The 18,857-nt window shown below is 50.9% G+C and overlaps 1 protein-coding gene across 1 annotated transcript in view; it reads left to right on the top strand.

Annotated features, from left to right (window-relative positions):
* Positions 1–18,857, top strand: part of bmper (BMP binding endothelial regulator) — a 116,070-nt gene that overhangs the window by 82,623 nt on the left and 14,590 nt on the right. The window contains exon 12 of the mRNA XM_085993737.1: positions 2,603–2,929. Within this exon, the coding sequence (XP_085849863.1) occupies positions 2,603–2,929 (327 nt within the window). The remainder of the gene's footprint in view (positions 1–2,602; positions 2,930–18,857) is intronic.

Below are 18,857 nucleotides of genomic sequence, written 5' to 3'. Positions count from 1 at the left end.
CCCCTACTAAGGGGAAAAGTTCCTCTTTGTCTACCCTATCTATGCCCCTCATCATTTTGTACACCTCAATCAGGTCCCCCCTCAGCCTTCTTTGCTCCAAGGAAAACAACCCCAGCCTGTTTAGTCTTTCTTCATAGCTGAGGCGCTTCATCCCAGGTAACATCCTGGTGAATCTTCTCTGCACCCTCTCCAAAGCAATCACATCCTTCCTATAGTGAGGCGACCAGAACTGCACACAGTACTCCAGCTGTGGCCTCACCAGCGTTTTGTACAGCTCCATCATAACCTCCCTGCTCTTATATTCTATGCCTCGGCTAATGAAGGCAAGTATCCCATATGCCTTTTTAACCACCTTATCTACCTGTTCCGCTGCCTTCAGGGATCTATGTACATGTACACCAAGGTCCCTCTGACCCTCTGTACTTCCTAGGGTCCTACCACTCATTGTGTATTCCCTTGCCTTATTTGTCCGTCCAAAATGCATCACCTCGCACTTTTCAGGGTTAAATTCCATTTGCCACTTTTCCGCCCATCTGACCAACCTGTTTATATCGTCCTGTAGCCTGAGGCTTTCCTCCTTGCAATTTACCACCCCACCAATTTTCGTGTCATCTGCAAACTTACTGATCATACCTTTTACATTCTCATCCAAATCATTTATGTAGATCACAAACAACAAGGGACCCAGCACCGATCCCTGAGGTACCCCACTGGACACAGGCTTCCAGTCACAAAAGCAACCTTCGACCATCACCCTCTGCCTCCTGCCACTCAGCCAGTTTAGGATCCAACGCGCCAAGGCACCCTGGATCCCATGGGGTCTTACCTTCTTGACCAGTCTCCTATGCGGGACTTTGTCAAAAGCTTTACTGAAGTCCATGTAAACCGCATCCACAGCATTTCCCTCATCCACCTCCCTAGTCACCCCCTCGAAAAATTCAATCAGATTTGTCAGACATGATTTACCCTTGACAAAGCCATGCTGACTATCCCCGATTAATCCTTGCCTCTCCAAGTGGAGACTAATTTTGTCCCTCAGAATTTTTTCCAATAATTTCCCTACCACAGATGTTAGGCTCACTGGCCTGTAATTCCCTGGTTTATCCCTGCTACCCTTCTTGTATAATGGTACTACATTAGCTGTTCTCCAGTCCTCTGGTACATCCCCTGTGGCCAGAGAGGTTCTGAAAATTTGTGTCAGAGCCCCTGCAATCTCCTCCTTTGCCTCCCACAGCAGCCTGGGATACATCTCGTCCGGGCCTGGGGATTTATCCACTTTTTGGCCTGCTAAAACCGCTAGCACCTCCTCCCTCTCGATGCTAATATGTTCAAGTATGTCACAGTCCCCTTGCCCGATTTCTATGTCTGCATCGTCTTTCTCCATAGTGAACACAGATGCAAAAAATTCATTTAAAACCCTGCCTACATCATCTGGCTCTACACACAGATTGCCACTTTGGTCCCTAATGGGCCCTACCCTTTCCCTGGTTATCCTCTTGCCCTTAATATACTTATAAAACATCTTAGGATTTTCCTTTATTTTGCTCGCCAGTGTTATTTCATGGCCCCTCCTCGCCCTCCTAATTTCTTTTTTAAGTATGCCCCTGCACTTTTTATACTCCTCTAGGGCTTCTTCCGTCTTTAGTCTTTTGTAACTGCCAAAAGCCCCCCTTTTATTTCTAATGCATTTTTGTATATCCCTTGTCATCCAAGGTTCCCTTTGCTTGTTGGTCCCCCCCTTGACCTTTACAGGAACATGTTGGCGCTGTACTCTCTCTATTTCCCTTCTGAAAGTCTCCCACTGTTTTGATGTGGATTTTCCTATAAGTAGCTGCTCCCAGTCCACTTTGGCCAGATCCTGCCTTATCATATTAAAATCGGCCTTCCCCCAATTTAGAACCCTTATTTCCAGGCCGTCTTTGTCTTTTTCCATGACTACCTTAAATCTCACCGAATTATGGTCACTGTCGCCAAAATGCTCTCCTACTGATACTTCCACCACTTGCCCAGCTACATTCCCCAGAATTAGGTCCAGTACCGCCCCCTCTCTTGTAGGACTTTCTACATGTTGGCTCAAAAAGCTCTCCTGGATGCACTTTAAGAATTCTGCACCCTCTAAGCCTTTCACACTCTGACTATCCCAATTAATATTGGGGAAGTTGAAATCCCCCACTATTATTACCCTATTATTTTCGCACTTTTCTGAGATTTGCCTACATATCTGTTCCTCTATCTCCCCCTGACTGTTTGGGGGCCTATAGTACACTCCCAGCAAAGTGCTTGCCCCCTTTTTGTTTTTAAGTTCTACCCATATGGCCTCATTAGAGGAACCCGCTAATATATCATCCCTCCTTACAGCAGTAATTGACTCCTTAATTAATATTGCAACACCCCCTCCCCTTTTACACCCCCCTCTGTCTCGCCTGAAGATTCTATACCCCGGATTCTATACCTCTTCCCTCCTTCGTTCTCCTTCCTCCTCTCCTCCCTCCTCTCCCTCCTCCTCCTCCCCCTCCTCCAACGGGATGTGGTCCCCATCTGCCAGTCTGCGAGCCTCAATGCGTGTCACAGATTTGCTGACCCTGAGTTTTTACATTCATAGAGCCCGGTGTTTGCACTGTGTTTGGCGACCCGCATTACAACACATTTGATGGAAGGGCCTTTAACTTTCAAGGGACGTGCCAGTATGTGTTAACAAAGGATTGCTCCAGTGCGGCTAGTTTCCAGGTGCTGGTACAGAATGATGCCCGCAGGACATACGCCTACTCATGGACTAAGGCCATCGAGGTGATGCTGAGCAGGTCCAGCATCAGCCTCCTGCAGCACCTGACAGTAAAGAAGGATGGGATGAAGATATCTCTGCCCTACGAGAACCAACACTTCTCCATTGAGCTAGATGGCTACTTGCTGAAAGTTACAACAGAAGCAGGTGAGTTACAGAAATATTACTGATGTGTGCAAGCTCCCTCGTACCTTCTAGTCTTTCAGGTGTCAGCCGTGGCTCAGTGGGTAGTGACGTAAGAAAACTACTCGGCACTTGGTCTGAGTATTAAACAAAGCTTTAATCGACTGTTTCACAACATGGAGATCTAGTTGTCCTTCACTAGTTCCTGTTTACAAAATGTCCTGAGCAAGCTGGGCCCATGTACTTATACTCTCCCTGGACAGCGCCACCAGCAGGCCGCTCAGTATTATTCCATAAGTCATTTCTACATGAATGGCAAGATTCATGTCAGGTAGCACGCTTGCCTCTGAGTCAGAAGGCTGTGGGTTCGAGTCCCACCCTAGAGACATGAGCACATAATCCAGGCTGACTCCCACTATCAATATCTGAGTTGAATCTGCTTCCACAGTCCTGTCAGGCAGAGCATTCCAGATCATAACAACTTGCTGCTAAAAACATTTCTCCTCCTCTGGCTTTTTTGTCAATTATGCTAAATAGAAAAGGTTAATTCCACGTCACTATCACCAATTAAACCACAACTGCACATCAAGGGAGCTTACTATCAACTAGTAACGGGCAAGTTCAACACTGACGTCAGGAAAACTCAGTGGGTAGCACTCTCACCTGTGAGTCAGAAGGTTGTGTGTTCAAGTTCATAATCCAGGCTGACACACCCAGTGCGGGAGTGCTGCACTGTCATAGGTGCCGTCTTTCCGAGGCCCCATCTGCTCCTTCAGGTGGGCATGAATGATCCCACAGCACTATTTTGAAGTGCAGGGGCATTCTCCCCGGTGTCCTGGCCAATATTTATCCCTCAATCAACATCACTAAATACAGATTATCTGGTCATTATCACATCGCTGTTTGTGGGAGCTTGCTGCGCGCAGGTTGGCTACATCGTTTCCTACATTACAACAGTGACTACACTCCAAAAGTACTTCATTGGCTGCAAAGCGCTTTCAGATGTTCTGAGGTCGTGAAAGGCGCTATAGAAATGCAAAATCTTTATTTCAGCATTCCAATATAACAATTAGACACTCCACTTGAGAGCATATTACAAAATGCTGAGGTACAGAGGGATCTGGGGGTCCTTTTACATGAATCACAAAAAGTTAGCATGCAGGTACCGCAAGTAATTAGGAAGGCAAATGGAATGTTGGCCTTTATTGCAAAGGTAGAGTATAAAAGTAGGGAAGTCCTGTTACAATTGTACAGGGCGCTGGTGAGACCACACCTGGAGCACTGCGTACAGTTTTGGCCTCCTTATTTAAGGAAGGATATACTTGCATTGGAGGCAGTTCAGAGAAGGTTCACGAGGTTGATTCCAGAGATGAAGGGGTTGTCTTATGAAGAAAGGTTGAGCAGGTTGGGCCTATACTCATTGGAGTTTAGAAGAATGAGAGGAGATCTTATTGAAACGTATAAGATTCTGAAGGGGCTCGACAGGGTAGATGCAGAGAGGATGTTTCCCCTCGTGGGGGAATCGAGAACTAGGGGGCATAATTTCAGAATAAGGGGGCACCCATTTAAATCGGAAATGAGGAGGAATTTCTTCTCTGAGAGTCGTGAATCTTTGGAATTCTCTTCCCCCCCCGAGAGCTGTGGAGGCTGGGTCATTGAATATATTCAAGGTGGAGATAGACAGATTTTTGAAAGGTAAGGGAGCCGAGGGTTATGGGGAGCGGGCAGGGAAGTGGAGTTGAGGCCAAGATCAGATCAGCCATGATCTTATTGAATGGCGGAGCAGGCTCGAGGGGCCAAATGACCCACTCCTGCTCCTACATCTTATGTTCTTATGTATGTTTGATAACAGCAAGTGCTACATCAGTGCGTCTGTTCACATTGTGGATTATTCCGTCATGGGACTAAAAGTAATTTATTTTACCAGCAACACACAGGTTGCGACAATGAGGAAGCTGGAAGTATCTCGGCTCCAGCTGCCAGCGACTGAATGGCCTTTTATTGTAGAGTTTGGAAAGTTACTCTGAGGAGAGCACTTTGCCATCGTCAGCATAGATTGTTGAGATGACAGCTTTCGCTCTCTGCTGGAGGTGACCGAGTTTGGGAAGGCACGAATCTGTAGGCCAAAGCTGCCCCAATTTGGCACCAGATTGGCAATGGACCCTGGAGAGGCCTCGGGAATGCTGATGCGGGGCATTTGAAAGATGGACTGGTGCAATTGTGAGCTCTGTGCCCGTCCCGCAGTGTGTTGAGAGGGGGTTGGTGCTGGGAGTGGGACTGCAGATTTCTGGAGCATTGGCGGTTGTGCTGGTTTGCCACCCTGAGAGTCTTGTGCTGCAGCACCATTCCTTGGAGTTGCTGATTAATGCACCTATTGGGGTTTCTGCTGCAATCCCAGGTACCTTTTGTTCCCCCACCAACGCCATGCGCTAATGTTTGAAATAAGAACATAAGAAATAGGAGCAGGAGTAGGCCAATCGGCCCCTCAAGCCTGCTCCACCATTCAATAAGATCATGGCTGATCTGATCCTAACCGCCAATCCACTATCACAGAACCATCTCCTGAACCTAACAGAATTAGACACATGAAATAGGAGCAGGATCAGGCTACACGGCCCCTGGGCCCGCTCCGCTACCCACAGGGCCATGACCGATCCGAACCTAGACTCATGTCCAAATTCCTGCCCGCTCCCCGTAACCCTTAATTCCCTTTACTTCTAGGAAACTGTCTATTTCTGTTTTAAATTTATGTAATGATGTAGCTTCTACAGCTTTCTGGGATAACAAGCATCAGATCAGTGATGGAAATAACAACAACAACTTGCATTTATATAGCGCATTTAACTTGGTAAAACATCCTAAGGCGCTTCGCAGGACAGGAGCGATTATCAAACAAAATTTGACACCGAGCCACATGAGATATTAGGGCAGGTGACCAAAAGCTTGGTCGAAGAGGTAGGTTTTAAGGAGCGTCTTAAAGGTGGAGGGAGAGGTAGAGAGGCGGGGAGGTTTAGGGAGTGAATTCTAGAGCTTAGGGCCCAGACAGCTGAAGGCGCGGCCGCCACTGGTGGAGCGATGGAAATCGGGGATGTACAAGAGGCCAGAATTGGTGGAGCGCAGAGATCTCAGAGGGTTGTAGGGCTGGAGGAGGTTACAGAGAGAGGGAAGGGGTGAGGCCACGGAGGGATTTCAACACAAGGACAAGAATTTTAAAATGGGAGCTGCTGGTGGACCGGGAGCCAGTACAGATTCCCACGATAAGCTGATTGATGGGCAGCGTACAGTCTGACAGAGTTCAGATGGCTGAGTCCTCACTCCTGGGGGGGATTGTTCGCAGGGAATGAGGTGCAGGAAATCACAGACAGTCGTCCTCCCACCATTCAGTCATGTTCCGTTCACTTACGCAGAACTCCCCTGGTGGAAGCTTGGGAGCACAGAGCTGACCTGAGTCTTGCAGGCTACAAACTATGAATCAGATTTAGTAAGAGCGACAACAACAACAACTTGCATTCATATAAGCGCCTTTAACATAGACAAACGTCCCAAGGCATTTCACAGGAGGGTAATCGGCACCACATAAGGAGACATCAGGACAGGTGACTAAAAGCTTGGACAATGAGCTAGGTTTTAAGCAGCGTCTTAAATGAGCAGTGGGAGGTGGAGAGATAGGAACATAGGAACAAAAGGAGGCCATTCAGCACCTCGAGCCTGTTCCGCCATTCAATTAGATCATGGCTGACCTGCAGCTTAACTCCATTTACCCACCTTGGTGCCGTAACCCTTAATACCCTTGGCCAACAAAAATCTATCCGTCTCAGTTTTGACATTTTCAATTGACCCCCAGCCTCGCTGCTTTTTGAGGGAGCAAGTTCCAGGTTTCCACCACCCTTTGTGTGAAGAAGTGCTTCCTGACATCACCCCTGAACGGCCTGGCTCTAATTTCAAGGTTCTGCCCCCTTGTTCTTGATTCCCCCCACCAGAGGAAACAGTTTCTCTCTATCTAGCCTATCAACTTCTTTAATCATCTTAAACACCTCCATTAGATCACCCCTTAATCTTCTATATCAAGGGATTACAAGTCTAGTCTATATGCAACCTGTCCTCATAATTTAACCTTCTAAGCCCCGGTATCATTCTGGTGAATCTGCGCTGCCCCCCTCCAAGGCCAATACATCCTTCCTGAGGTGCGGGGCCCAGAACTGGACACACAACTTCAGATGGGGTCTGACCAGAGCTCTGTACAGCTGTATCAAACCTTTCACCCTTTGGTATTCCAGCCCCCTTGGGACAAAGGCCAACATCCCATTAGAACTTGTAAATTATTATTTGTACATCGAGAGGTTTAGGGGGCGATTTGCAGAGCGTGAGGTTTTAGGCAGCTGAAGGCACGGCCATCAGTGGTGGGATGAAAGGAGGGGGAGATACACAAGAGGCCAGAGGCAGAGGAACAGAGAGCTTGGGGTTGTAGGGCTGGAGGACGTTCAAAAGCAAGAGCGACCTCCAACCCGTCACCATCGGAATATCCCGAATAAAACAGGAGAGGGAGTTACCTTGAGGTTGGGTTTAAAGGGATAGAGTAGAGGCAGCTTTCCTCTACCATGTGTCGTCACTTGCCTTACCTGGGAGTGCGTGACGTTTACATGGATGCCTAACATGGGCAAGTACTTTATTCCCCAGCATTAACACCCCTCTACTGGGCAGGACAACAATCACCACTAAGATTTACTGGATTGTGGATCCTGGAGGTGAAAAGTAGGTTTTAAGAAGAGAAATTTACAAAATGACTGGACTCATTGCTCATATATTCTATAATTAACACATATCTTGCTTTCAATATTTGAGCACAATTTAAAAACTAGAGCTTTGTTCCTTGCGACAGATCTAAAACACGCCGTGTGTGGAAAATGAGTTAATTTGTAAAACCTTCAGGGAACTGTATGTCTGGGATAAGTTTCCTTCTGCTAGGTTGAATCTGCCAAAGTAAATGACGCACAGCCCTCAATTCCATCTGTGTTGAAAGTATTCAGACCATTTCCAGGTCACTCAGTGGAAGGTTTACCTCAGTAATTCAGCGTCCAATTTTGGGTTGCGAGCCTTTTTCCTCTGGCAGGACTCGTGATGTTTAATTAAAAAGGATAGAAACATAGAGAAATAGGAGCAGGAGTAGGCCATTCGGCCCTTCGAGCCTGCTCCGCCATTCAATATGATCATGGCTGATCCTCTATCTCAATACAGGAAACTCTTTATTATCCGGCACCAACGGGACCGGCGTGGTGCCGGTTTATCAAAAAGTCCGGATTACAGAGAGGTGTAGTTAAAAGGTACGAGAGCTCCGTACACAGCAACAAATCCAGGCTTCCCTGTTGCTCAGCAACATGTGCAGGAACTCCGGCCACAGACCAAGTGTTCCTGTTGCTTAGCAACAAGTGCACGAACCCCAGTTACACAGCCACAGATCCAGGAACTGCCACTAATATGAAGTAAAACTTACCTGAACCTACTCCTGAATTTTGCCGGTTAACACAGATTTCCGGTTATTTAGGTGCCGGTTAAAAGAGAGTTTCCTGTACCATATTCCCGTTCTCTCCCCATAACCCTTGATGCCTTTTGTGTCTAAAAATCAATCTATCTCCTTGTCATGAATCTTATCATGACTCATGAAGTAACACTGGACGGCCAGCTGGTGGCGCCGTCCAAGGAGTATAAATACTCGGGCGTGGGCCCAGCTTGCTCAGGATGTTTCTGTAACCAGGAACTAGTGATGTAACTAGAATCTCATGGTTGTGAAACAGTTGATTAAAGCCTTGTTTTATACTCAAACCAAGTGCTCAGTAGTCTTTTTACATCGCTCCTTCTTAAATATATTCAGTGACTTGGCCTCCACTGCCTTCTGCGGTAGAGAATTCCACAGGTTCACCACCCTCTGAGTGAAGAAATCTCTCCTCATCTCAGTCCTAAATGTCCTACCCCATATCCTGAAACTGTGACCCCTCGTTCTAGACCCCCCCAGCCAGGGGAAACATCCTCCCTGCATCCAGTCTATCTAGCCCTGTCAGAATTTTATACGTTTCCACCAGATCCACTCTCATTCTTCTAAACTGGATGGGTGCGCACACCTCACCCAGGGCTCAGTGAGCAATGCAACAAAGGACCTGAGGTGTAAAACCATTCAGATCAGGGACAGCCATCATTTAGTCCTTGGCCGGTAACGAGTGACTTGAGGCGTTTCAGAGCAACCTTCTCAAGGTCATAGAATCTCATTGCACAGAAGGGGGCCAGTCGGCCCATCGTGCCTGTGCCGGCTCATTGATAAAGCTCTCCAATTAGTCCCCCCACTGCCCCCACCCCCACCCCACCCGTTGTCTCCCCATAGCCCTGCAAATTTTTCCTTTTCAACTATTTATCTTTTTGAAAGTTACTGTTGAATCTGCTTCCACCACCCTTTCAGGCAGTACATTCCAGATCACAACAACTCGCTGCTGAAAGCATTTCTCCTCCTCTCCCCTCTGGCTTTTTTTTTTTAACCAATTATCCGAAATAGAAAAGGTAGATTCCCGCATCACTATCTCCAGTTAAACCACGACCGCATGTCAAGGGAACTTCCTACAAACTAGTAAAAGGGCAAGCTCAACACTGATGTCAGGAAGACCCAGCGCGGTTCAAACCCCACTCCCGAGACTTGAGCACATAATCCAGGCCGACACTCCCAGTGCAGTACTGAGTCAGCGCTGCGCTGTCGGAGGTGCTGTCTTTCGGATGAGACATTAAACCGAGGCCCCGTCTGCTCTCTCAGGTGGATATAAAACATTGTACGGCCACTATTGGAAGAAGTGCAGGAGAGTTCTCCCCGGTGTCCTGGCCAATATTTATTCCTCAGCCAACATCACTAAAACAGATTATCTGGTCGTTACCACATTGCTGTTTGTGGGATCTTGCTGTTCGCAAATTGGCTGCCACGTTTCCTACATTACATCAGTGACTACACTTCAAAAGTGCTTCATTAGCTGTAAATCGCTTTGGAACGTCACGAGGTCATGAAAGGTGCTATATAAATACAAGTCTTTATTCAATTCAAAAGCCCCTCCCCTTAAAGACTGGAGTCATAACCAAGCATTTGAATTTGCTCTGAAGTGTGAGGGCTAGAAATTGTAGGAATTAAATTGTTGTCATAATCTGTGTCAATCCGATTTCATGGGCAAATTTGAATTAGTTTTAAAATAATATTTTCACAATCTGAAAGCTAATATTGTTTCACCGAGCTCATTGCAGGAACAGCTATAAAAATACATCACACACTAGAGCGTGATCAGAACTCCAGAGCGAACTGGGGCCAATCTCAGTCACAGGAAGCTATTAAAGTTCAGGAGAAGGCTCGCGATTTTCTAACGGGCAAAAATCAACATTTTGTTTACATTTTTCTCCTCTTCCCCTGAGCCAATAATAAGTCCTGCCTCTGCCTGTACCCGTGTGTCTGACTCTACCTGTACCCGTGTGTCTGACTCTACCTGTACCCGTGTGTCTGATTCTACCTGTACCCGTGTGTCTGACTCTACCTGTACCCGTGTGTCTGACTCCACCTGTACCCGTGTGTCTGACTCCACCTGTACCCGTGTGTCTGACTCCACCTGTACCCGTGTGTCTGACTCCACCTGTACCCGTGTGTCTGACTCCACCTGTACCCGTGTGTCTGACTCCACCTGTACCCGTGTGTCTGACTCCACCTGTACCCGTGTGTCTGACTCCACCTGTACCCGTGTGTCTGACTCCACCTGTACCCGTGTGTCTGACTCCACCTGTACCCGTGTGTCTGACTCCACCTGTACCCGTGTGTCTGACTCTACCTGTACCCGTGTGTCTGACTCCACCTGTACCCGTGTGTCTGACTCCACCTGTACCCGTGTGTCTGACTCCACCTGTACCCGTGTGTCTGACTCTACCTGTACCCGTGTGTCTGACTCCACCTGTACCCGTGTGTCTGACTCCACCTGTACCCGTGTGTCTGACTCCACCTGTACCCGTGTGTCTGACTCCACCTGTACCCGTGTGTCTGACTCCACCTGTACCCGTGTGTCTGACTCCACCTGTACCCGTGTGTCTGACTCCACCTGTACCCGTGTGTCTGACTCCACCTGTACCCGTGTGTCTGACTCCACCTGTACCCGTGTGTCTGACTCCACCTGTACCCGTGTGTCTGACTCCACCTGTACCCGTGTGTCTGACTCCACCTGTACCCGTGTGTCTGACTCCACCTGTACCCGTGTGTCTGACTCCACCTGTACCCGTGTGTCTGACTCCACCTGTACCCGTGTGTCTGACTCCACCTGTACCCGTGTGTCTGACTCTACCTGTACCCGTGTGTCTGACTCCACCTGTACCCGTGTGTCTGACTCTACCCGTACCCGTGTGTCTGACTCTACCCGTACCCGTGTGTCTGACTCTACCCGTACCCGTGTGTCTGACTCTACCCGTACCCGTGTGTCTGACTCTACCCGTACCCGTGTGTCTGACTCTACCCGTACCCGTGTGTCTGACTCTACCCGTACCCGTGTGTCTGACTCTACCCGTACCCGTGTGTCTGACTCTACCTGTACCCGTGTGTCTGACTTTACCTGTACCCGTGTGTCTGACTCCACCTGTACCCGTGTGTCTGACTCTACCCGTACCCGTGTGTCTGACTCTACCCGTACCCGTGTGTCTGACTCTACCCGTACCCGTGTGTCTGACTCTACCCGTACCCGTGTGTCTGACTCTACCTGTACCCGTGTGTCTGACTCTACCCGTACCCGTGTGTCTGACTTTACCTGTACCCGTGTGTCTGACTCTACCTGTACCCGTGTGTCTGACTCTACCTGTACCCGTGTGTCTGACTCTACCCGTACCCGTGTGTCTGACTCTACCCGTACCCGTGTGTCTGACTCTACCCGTACCCGTGTGTCTGACTCTACCCGTACCCGTGTGTCTGACTCTACCCGTACCCGTGTGTCTGACTCTACCTGTACCCGTGTGTCTGACTCTACCCGTACCCGTGTGTCTGACTCCACCTGTACCCGTGTGTCTGACTCTACCCGTACCCGTGTGTCTGACTCTACCCGTACCCGTGTGTCTGACTCTACCTGTACCCGTGTGTCTGACTCTACCCGTACCCGTGTGTCTGACTCTACCTGTACCCGTGTGTCTGACTCTACCTGTACCCGTGTGTCTGACTCTACCTGTACCCGTGTGTCTGACTCCACCTGTACCCGTGTGTCTGACTCCACCTGTACCCGTGTGTCTGACTCTACCCGTACCCGTGTGTCTGACTCTACCTGTACCCGTGTGCCTGACTCCACCTGTACCCGTGTGTCTGACTCTACCCGTACCCGTGTGTCTGACTCTACCTGTACCCGTGTGCCTGACTCCACCTGTACCCGTGTGCCTGACTCCACCTGTACCCGTGTGTCTGACTCTACCCGTACCCGTGTGTCTGACTCTACCCGTACCCGTGTGTCTGACTCTACCCGTACCCGTGTGTCTGACTCTACCCGTACCCGTGTGTCTGACTCTACCCGTACCCGTGTGTCTGACTCTACCCGTACCCGTGTGTCTGACTCTACCCGTACCCGTGTGTCTGACTCTACCCGTACCCGTGTGTCTGACTCTACCCGTACCCGTGTGTCTGACTCTACCTGTACCCGTGTGTCTGACTCTACCCGTACCCGTGTGTCTGACTCCACCTGTACCCGTGTGTCTGACTCTACCCGTACCCGTGTGTCTGACTCTACCCGTACCCGTGTGTCTGACTCTACCTGTACCCGTGTGTCTGACTCTACCTGTACCCGTGTGTCTGACTCTACCCGTACCCGTGTGTCTGACTCTACCTGTACCCGTGTGTCTGACTCTACCTGTACCCGTGTGTCTGACTCTACCTGTACCCGTGTGTCTGACTCCACCTGTACCCGTGTGTCTGACTCCACCTGTACCCGTGTGTCTGACTCTACCCGTACCCGTGTGTCTGACTCTACCTGTACCCGTGTGCCTGACTCCACCTGTACCCGTGTGTCTGACTCTACCCGTACCCGTGTGTCTGACTCTACCTGTACCCGTGTGCCTGACTCCACCTGTACCCGTGTGCCTGACTCCACCTGTACCCGTGTGTCTGACTCTACCCGTACCCGTGTGTCTGACTCTACCCGTACCCGTGTGTCTGACTCTACCCGTACCCGTGTGTCTGACTCTACCCGTACCCGTGTGTCTGACTCTACCCGTACCCGTGTGTCTGACTCTACCCGTACCCGTGTGTCTGACTCTACCCGTACCCGTGTGTCTGACTCTACCTGTACCCGTGTGTCTGACTCTACCTGTACCCGTGTGTCTGACTCTACCCGTACCCGTGTGTCTGACTTTACCTGTACCCGTGTGTCTGACTCTACCTGTACCCGTGTGTCTGACTCTACCTGTACCCGTGTGTCTGACTCTACCCGTACCCGTGTGTCTGACTCTACCCGTACCCGTGTGTCTGACTCTACCCGTACCCGTGTGTCTGACTCTACCCGTACCCGTGTGTCTGACTCCACCTGTACACGTGTGTCTGACTCTACCCGTACCCGTGTGTCTGACTCCACCTGTACCCGTGTGTCTGACTCTACCCGTACCCGTGTGTCTGACTCTACCCGTACCCGTGTGTCTGACTTTACCTGTACCCGTGTGTCTGACTCTACCTGTACCCGTGTGTCTGACTCTACCTGTACCCGTGTGTCTGACTCTACCTGTACCCGTGTGTCTGACTCTACCTGTACCCGTGTGTCTGACTCTACCTGTACCCGTGTGTCTGACTCCACCTGTACCCGTGTGTCTGACTCTACCTGTACCCGTGTGTCTGACTCCACCTGTACCCGTGTGTCTGACTCCACCTGTACCCGTGTGTCTGACTCCACCTGTACCCGTGTGTCTGACTCTACCCGTACCCGTGTGTCTGACTCTACCTGTACCCGTGTGCCTGACTCCACCTGTACCCGTGTGTCTGACTCTACCCGTACCCGTGTGTCTGACTCTACCTGTACCCGTGTGCCTGACTCCACCTGTACCCGTGTGCCTGACTCCACCTGTACCCGTGTGTCTGACTCTACCCGTACCCGTGTGTCTGACTCTACCCGTACCCGTGTGTCTGACTCTACCCGTACCCGTGTGTCTGACTCTACCCGTACCCGTGTGTCTGACTCTACCCGTACCCGTGTGTCTGACTCTACCCGTACCCGTGTGTCTGACTCTACCCGTACCCGTGTGTCTGACTCTACCTGTACCCGTGTGTCTGACTCTACCTGTACCCGTGTGTCTGACTCTACCCGTACCCGTGTGTCTGACTTTACCTGTACCCGTGTGTCTGACTCTACCTGTACCCGTGTGTCTGACTCTACCCGTACCCGTGTGTCTGACTCTACCCGTACCCGTGTGTCTGACTCTACCCGTACCCGTGTGTCTGACTCTACCCGTACCCGTGTGTCTGACTCTACCCGTACCCGTGTGTCTGACTCTACCCGTACCCGTGTGTCTGACTCCACCTGTACACGTGTGTCTGACTCTACCCGTACCCGTGTGTCTGACTCCACCTGTACCCGTGTGTCTGACTCTACCCGTACCCGTGTGTCTGACTCTACCCGTACCCGTGTGTCTGACTCTACCTGTACCCGTGTGTATGACTCCAGCTGTACCCGTGTGTCTGACTCTACCTGTACCCGTGTGTCTGACTCCACCTGTACCCGTGTGTCTGACTCTACCTGTACCCGTGTGTCTGACTCCACCTGTACCCGTGTGTCTGACTCCACCTGTACCCGTGTGTCTGACTCCACCTGTACCCGTGTGTCTGACTCCACCTGTACCCGTGTGTCTGACTCCACCTGTACCCGTGTGTCTGATTCTACCTGTACCCGTGTGTCTGACTCTACCTGTACCCGTGTGTCTGACTCTACCCGTACCCGTGTGTCTGACTCTACCTGTACCCGTGTGTCTGACTCTACCTGTACCCGTGTGTCTGACTCTACCCGTACCCGTGTGTCTGACTCTACCCGTACCCGTGTGTCTGACTCTACCCGTACCCGTGTGTCTGACTCTACCCGTACCCGTGTGTCTGACTCTACCTGTACCCGTGTGTCTGACTCTACCTGTACCCGTGTGTCTGACTCTACCTGTACCCGTGTGTCTGACTCTACCTGTACCCGTGTGTCTGACTCTACCCGTACCCGTGTGTCTGACTCTACCCGTACCCGTGTGTCTGACTCTACCTGTACCCGTGTGTCTGACTTTACCTGTACCCGTGTGTCTGACTCTACCCGTACCCGTGTGTCTGACTCCACCTGTACCCGTGTGTCTGACTTTACCCGTACCCGTGTGTCTGACTCTACCCGTACCCGTGTGTCTGACTCTACCCGTACCCGTGTGTCTGACTCTACCCGTACCCGTGTGTCTGACTCTACCCGTACCCGTGTGTCTGACTCTACCTGTACCCGTGTGTCTGACTCTACCTGTACCCGTGTGTCTGACTCTACCTGTACCCGTGTGTCTGACTCTACCTGTACCCGTGTGTCTGACTCTACCCGTACCCGTGTGTCTGACTTTACCTGTACCCATGTGTCTGACTCTACCCGTACCCGTGTGTCTGACTCTACCTGTACCCGTGTGTCTGACTCCACCTGTACCCGTGTGTCTGACTCTACCTGTACCCGTGTGTCTGACTCCACCTGTACCCGTGTGTCTGACTCTACCCGTACCCGTGTGTCTGACTCCACCTGTACCCGTGTGTCTGACTCTACCTGTACACGTGTGTCTGACTTTACCTGTACCCGTGTGTCTGACTCCACCTGTACCCGTGTGTCTGACTCCACCTGTACCCGTGTGTCTGACTCTACCCGTACCCGTGTGTCTGACTCTACCCGTACCCGTGTGTCTGACTCTACCTGTACCCGTGTGTCTGACTCCACCTGTACCCGTGTGTCTGACTCCACCTGTACCCGTGTGTCTGACTCTACCCGTACCCGTGTGTCTGACTCTACCTGTACCCGTGTGTCTGACTTTACCCGTACCCGTGTGTCTGACTCTACCTGTACCCGTGTGTCTGACTCTACCTGTACCCGTGTGTCTGACTCTACCTGTACCCGTGTGTCTGACTCTACCTGTACCCGTGTGTCTGACTCTACCTGTACCTGTGTGTCTGACTCCACCTGTACCCGTGTGTCTGACTCTACCTGTACCCGTGTGTCTGACTCTACCTGTACCCGTGTGTCTGACTCTACCTGTACCCGTGTGTCTGACTCTACCTGTACCCGTGTGTCTGACTCTACCTGTACCCGTGTGTCTGACTCTACCTGTACCCGTGTGTCTGACTCCACCTGTACCCGTGTGTCTGACTCCACCTGTACCCGTGTGTCTGACTCCACCTGTACCCGTGTGTCTGACTCCACCTGTACCCGTGTGTCTGACTCCACCTGTACCCGTGTGTCTGACTCTACCTGTACCCGTGTGTCTGACTCTACCTGTACCCGTGTGTCTGACTCTACCTGTACCCGTGTGTCTGACTCTACCTGTACCTGTGTGTCTGACTCTACCCGTACCCGTGTGTCTGACTCTACCTGTACCCGTGTGTCTGACTCTACCTGTACCCGTGTGTCTGACTCTACCTGTACCCGTGTGTCTGACTCTACCTGTACTCGTGTGTCTGACTCTACCTGTACCCGTGTGTCTGACTCTACCTGTACCCGTGTGTCTGACTCTACCTGTACCCGTGTGTCTGACTCTACCTGTACCCGTGTGTCTGATTCTACCTGTACCCGTGTGTCTGATTCTACCTGTACCCGTGTGTCTGACTCTACCTGTACCTGTGTGTCTGACTCTACCTGTACCCGTGTGTCTGATTCTACCTGTGCCTGTGTGTCTGATTCTACCTGTACCCGTGTGTCTGACTCTACCCGTACCCGTGTGTCTGATTCTACCTGTGCCTGTGTGTCTGATTCTACCTGTGCCTGTGTGTCTGATTCTACCTGTACCCGTGTGTCTGACTCTACCCGTACCCGTGTGTCTGACTCTACCTGTACCCGTGTGTCTGATTCTACCTGTGCCTGTGTGTCTGATTCTACCTGTACCCGTGTGTCTGACTCTACCTGTACCCGTGTGTCTGATTCTACCTGTACCCGTGTGTCTGACTCTACCCGTACCCGTGTGTCTGACTCTACCTGTACCTGTGTGTCTGACTCTACCTGTACCCGTGTGTCTGACTCTACCTGTACCTGTGTGTCTGACTCTACCTGTACCCGTGTGTCTGACTCCACCTGTACCCGTGTGTCTGATTCTACCTGTACCCGTGTGTCTGACTCTACCTGTACCCGTGTATCTGACTCTACCTGTACCCGTGTGTCTGACTCTACCTGTACCCGTGTGTCTGACTCTACCTGTACCTGTGTGTCTGACTCTACCTGTACCCGTGTGTCTGACTCTACCCGTACCCGTGTGTCTGACTCTACCTGTACCTGTGTGTCTGACTCTACCCGTACCCGTGTGTCTGACTCTACCTGTACCCGTGTGTCTGACTCTACCTGTACCCGTGTGTCTGACTCTACCCGTACCCGTGTGTCTGACTCTACCTGTACCCGTGTGTCTGACTCTACCCGCACCCGTGTGTCTGACTCTACCTGTACCTGTGTGTCTGACTCTACCTGTACCCGTGTGTCTGACTCCACCTGTACCTGTGTGTCTGACTCTACCTGTACCCGTGTGTCTGACTCTACCTGTACCTGTGTGTCTGATTCTACCTGTACCCGTGTGTCTGACTCTACCTGTACCCGTGTGTCTGACTCTACCTGTACCCGTGTGTCTGACTCTACCTGTACCTGTGTGTCTGATTCTACCCGTACCCGTGTGTCTGACTCTACCTGTACCCGTCTGTCTGACTCTACCTGTACCTGTGTGTCTGACTCTACCTGTACCTGTGTGTCTGACTCTACCTGTACCCGTGTGTCTGACTCTACCTGTACCCGTCTGTCTGACTCTACCTGTACCCGTGTGTCTGACTCTACCTGTACCTGTGTGTCTGACTCTACCTGTACCTGTGTGTCTGATTCTACCTGTACCCGTGTGTCTGATTCTACCTGTACCCGTGTGACTGACTCTACCTGTACCTGTGTGTCTGACTCTACCTGTACCCGTGTGTCTGACTCTACCTGTACCCGTTTAACAGAGGAGCAAATAAATTAACAGAGGAGCAAATAAATTAACAGAGGAGCAAATCTTGCTCCCAAAATGGTGACAGGTATTTCACAGTTTCAGCCGGTGCTGGGGAATCGGGACCTAAACAGTTGCCAAAATGGTATTTGAGCTGCCGAGGTTAATGCCAAATAAAAACAGATGTCTGAATGAAGCCACACACTTGTGTAACCTGAGGTATTCATCGACAATCCCTCCAAGGCCTCAATCCTCCTTATCTCTGTAACCTCCTCCCGCCCTACAACCCTCCCTATCTCTGTAACCTCCTCCCGCCCTACACCCCTCCCTATCTCTGTAACCTCCTCTTGCCCTACACCCCTCCCTATCTCTGTAACCTCCTCTTGCCCTACAACCCTCCCTATCTCTGTAACCTCCTCTTGCCCTACAACCCTCCCTATCTCTGTAACCTCCTCCCGCCCTACAACCCTCCCTATCTCTGTAACCTCCTCTTGCCCTACACCCCTCCCTATCTCTGTAACCTCCTCCCGCCCTACAACCCTCCCTATCTCTGTAACCTCCTCCTGCCCTACAACCCTCCCTATCTCTGTAACCTTCTCCCGCCCTACAACCCTCTCTATCTCTGTAACCTCCTCCCGCCCTACAACCCTCCCTATCTCTGTAACCTCCTCCCGCCCTACAACCCTCCCTATCTCTGTAACCTCCTTCAGCCGCCTACAACCCTCCCTATCTCTGTAACCTCCTCCCGCCCTACACCCCTCCCTAT

The sequence above is a fragment of the Somniosus microcephalus genome, chromosome 7, assembly GCF_052327205.1.
Source record: "Somniosus microcephalus isolate GS21.2 chromosome 7, FLI_Smic_1.0, whole genome shotgun sequence".
NCBI classification, from domain to species: Eukaryota; Metazoa; Chordata; class Chondrichthyes; order Squaliformes; family Somniosidae; genus Somniosus; species Somniosus microcephalus.
This window is presented reverse-complemented; position numbering and strand designations above follow the sequence as displayed.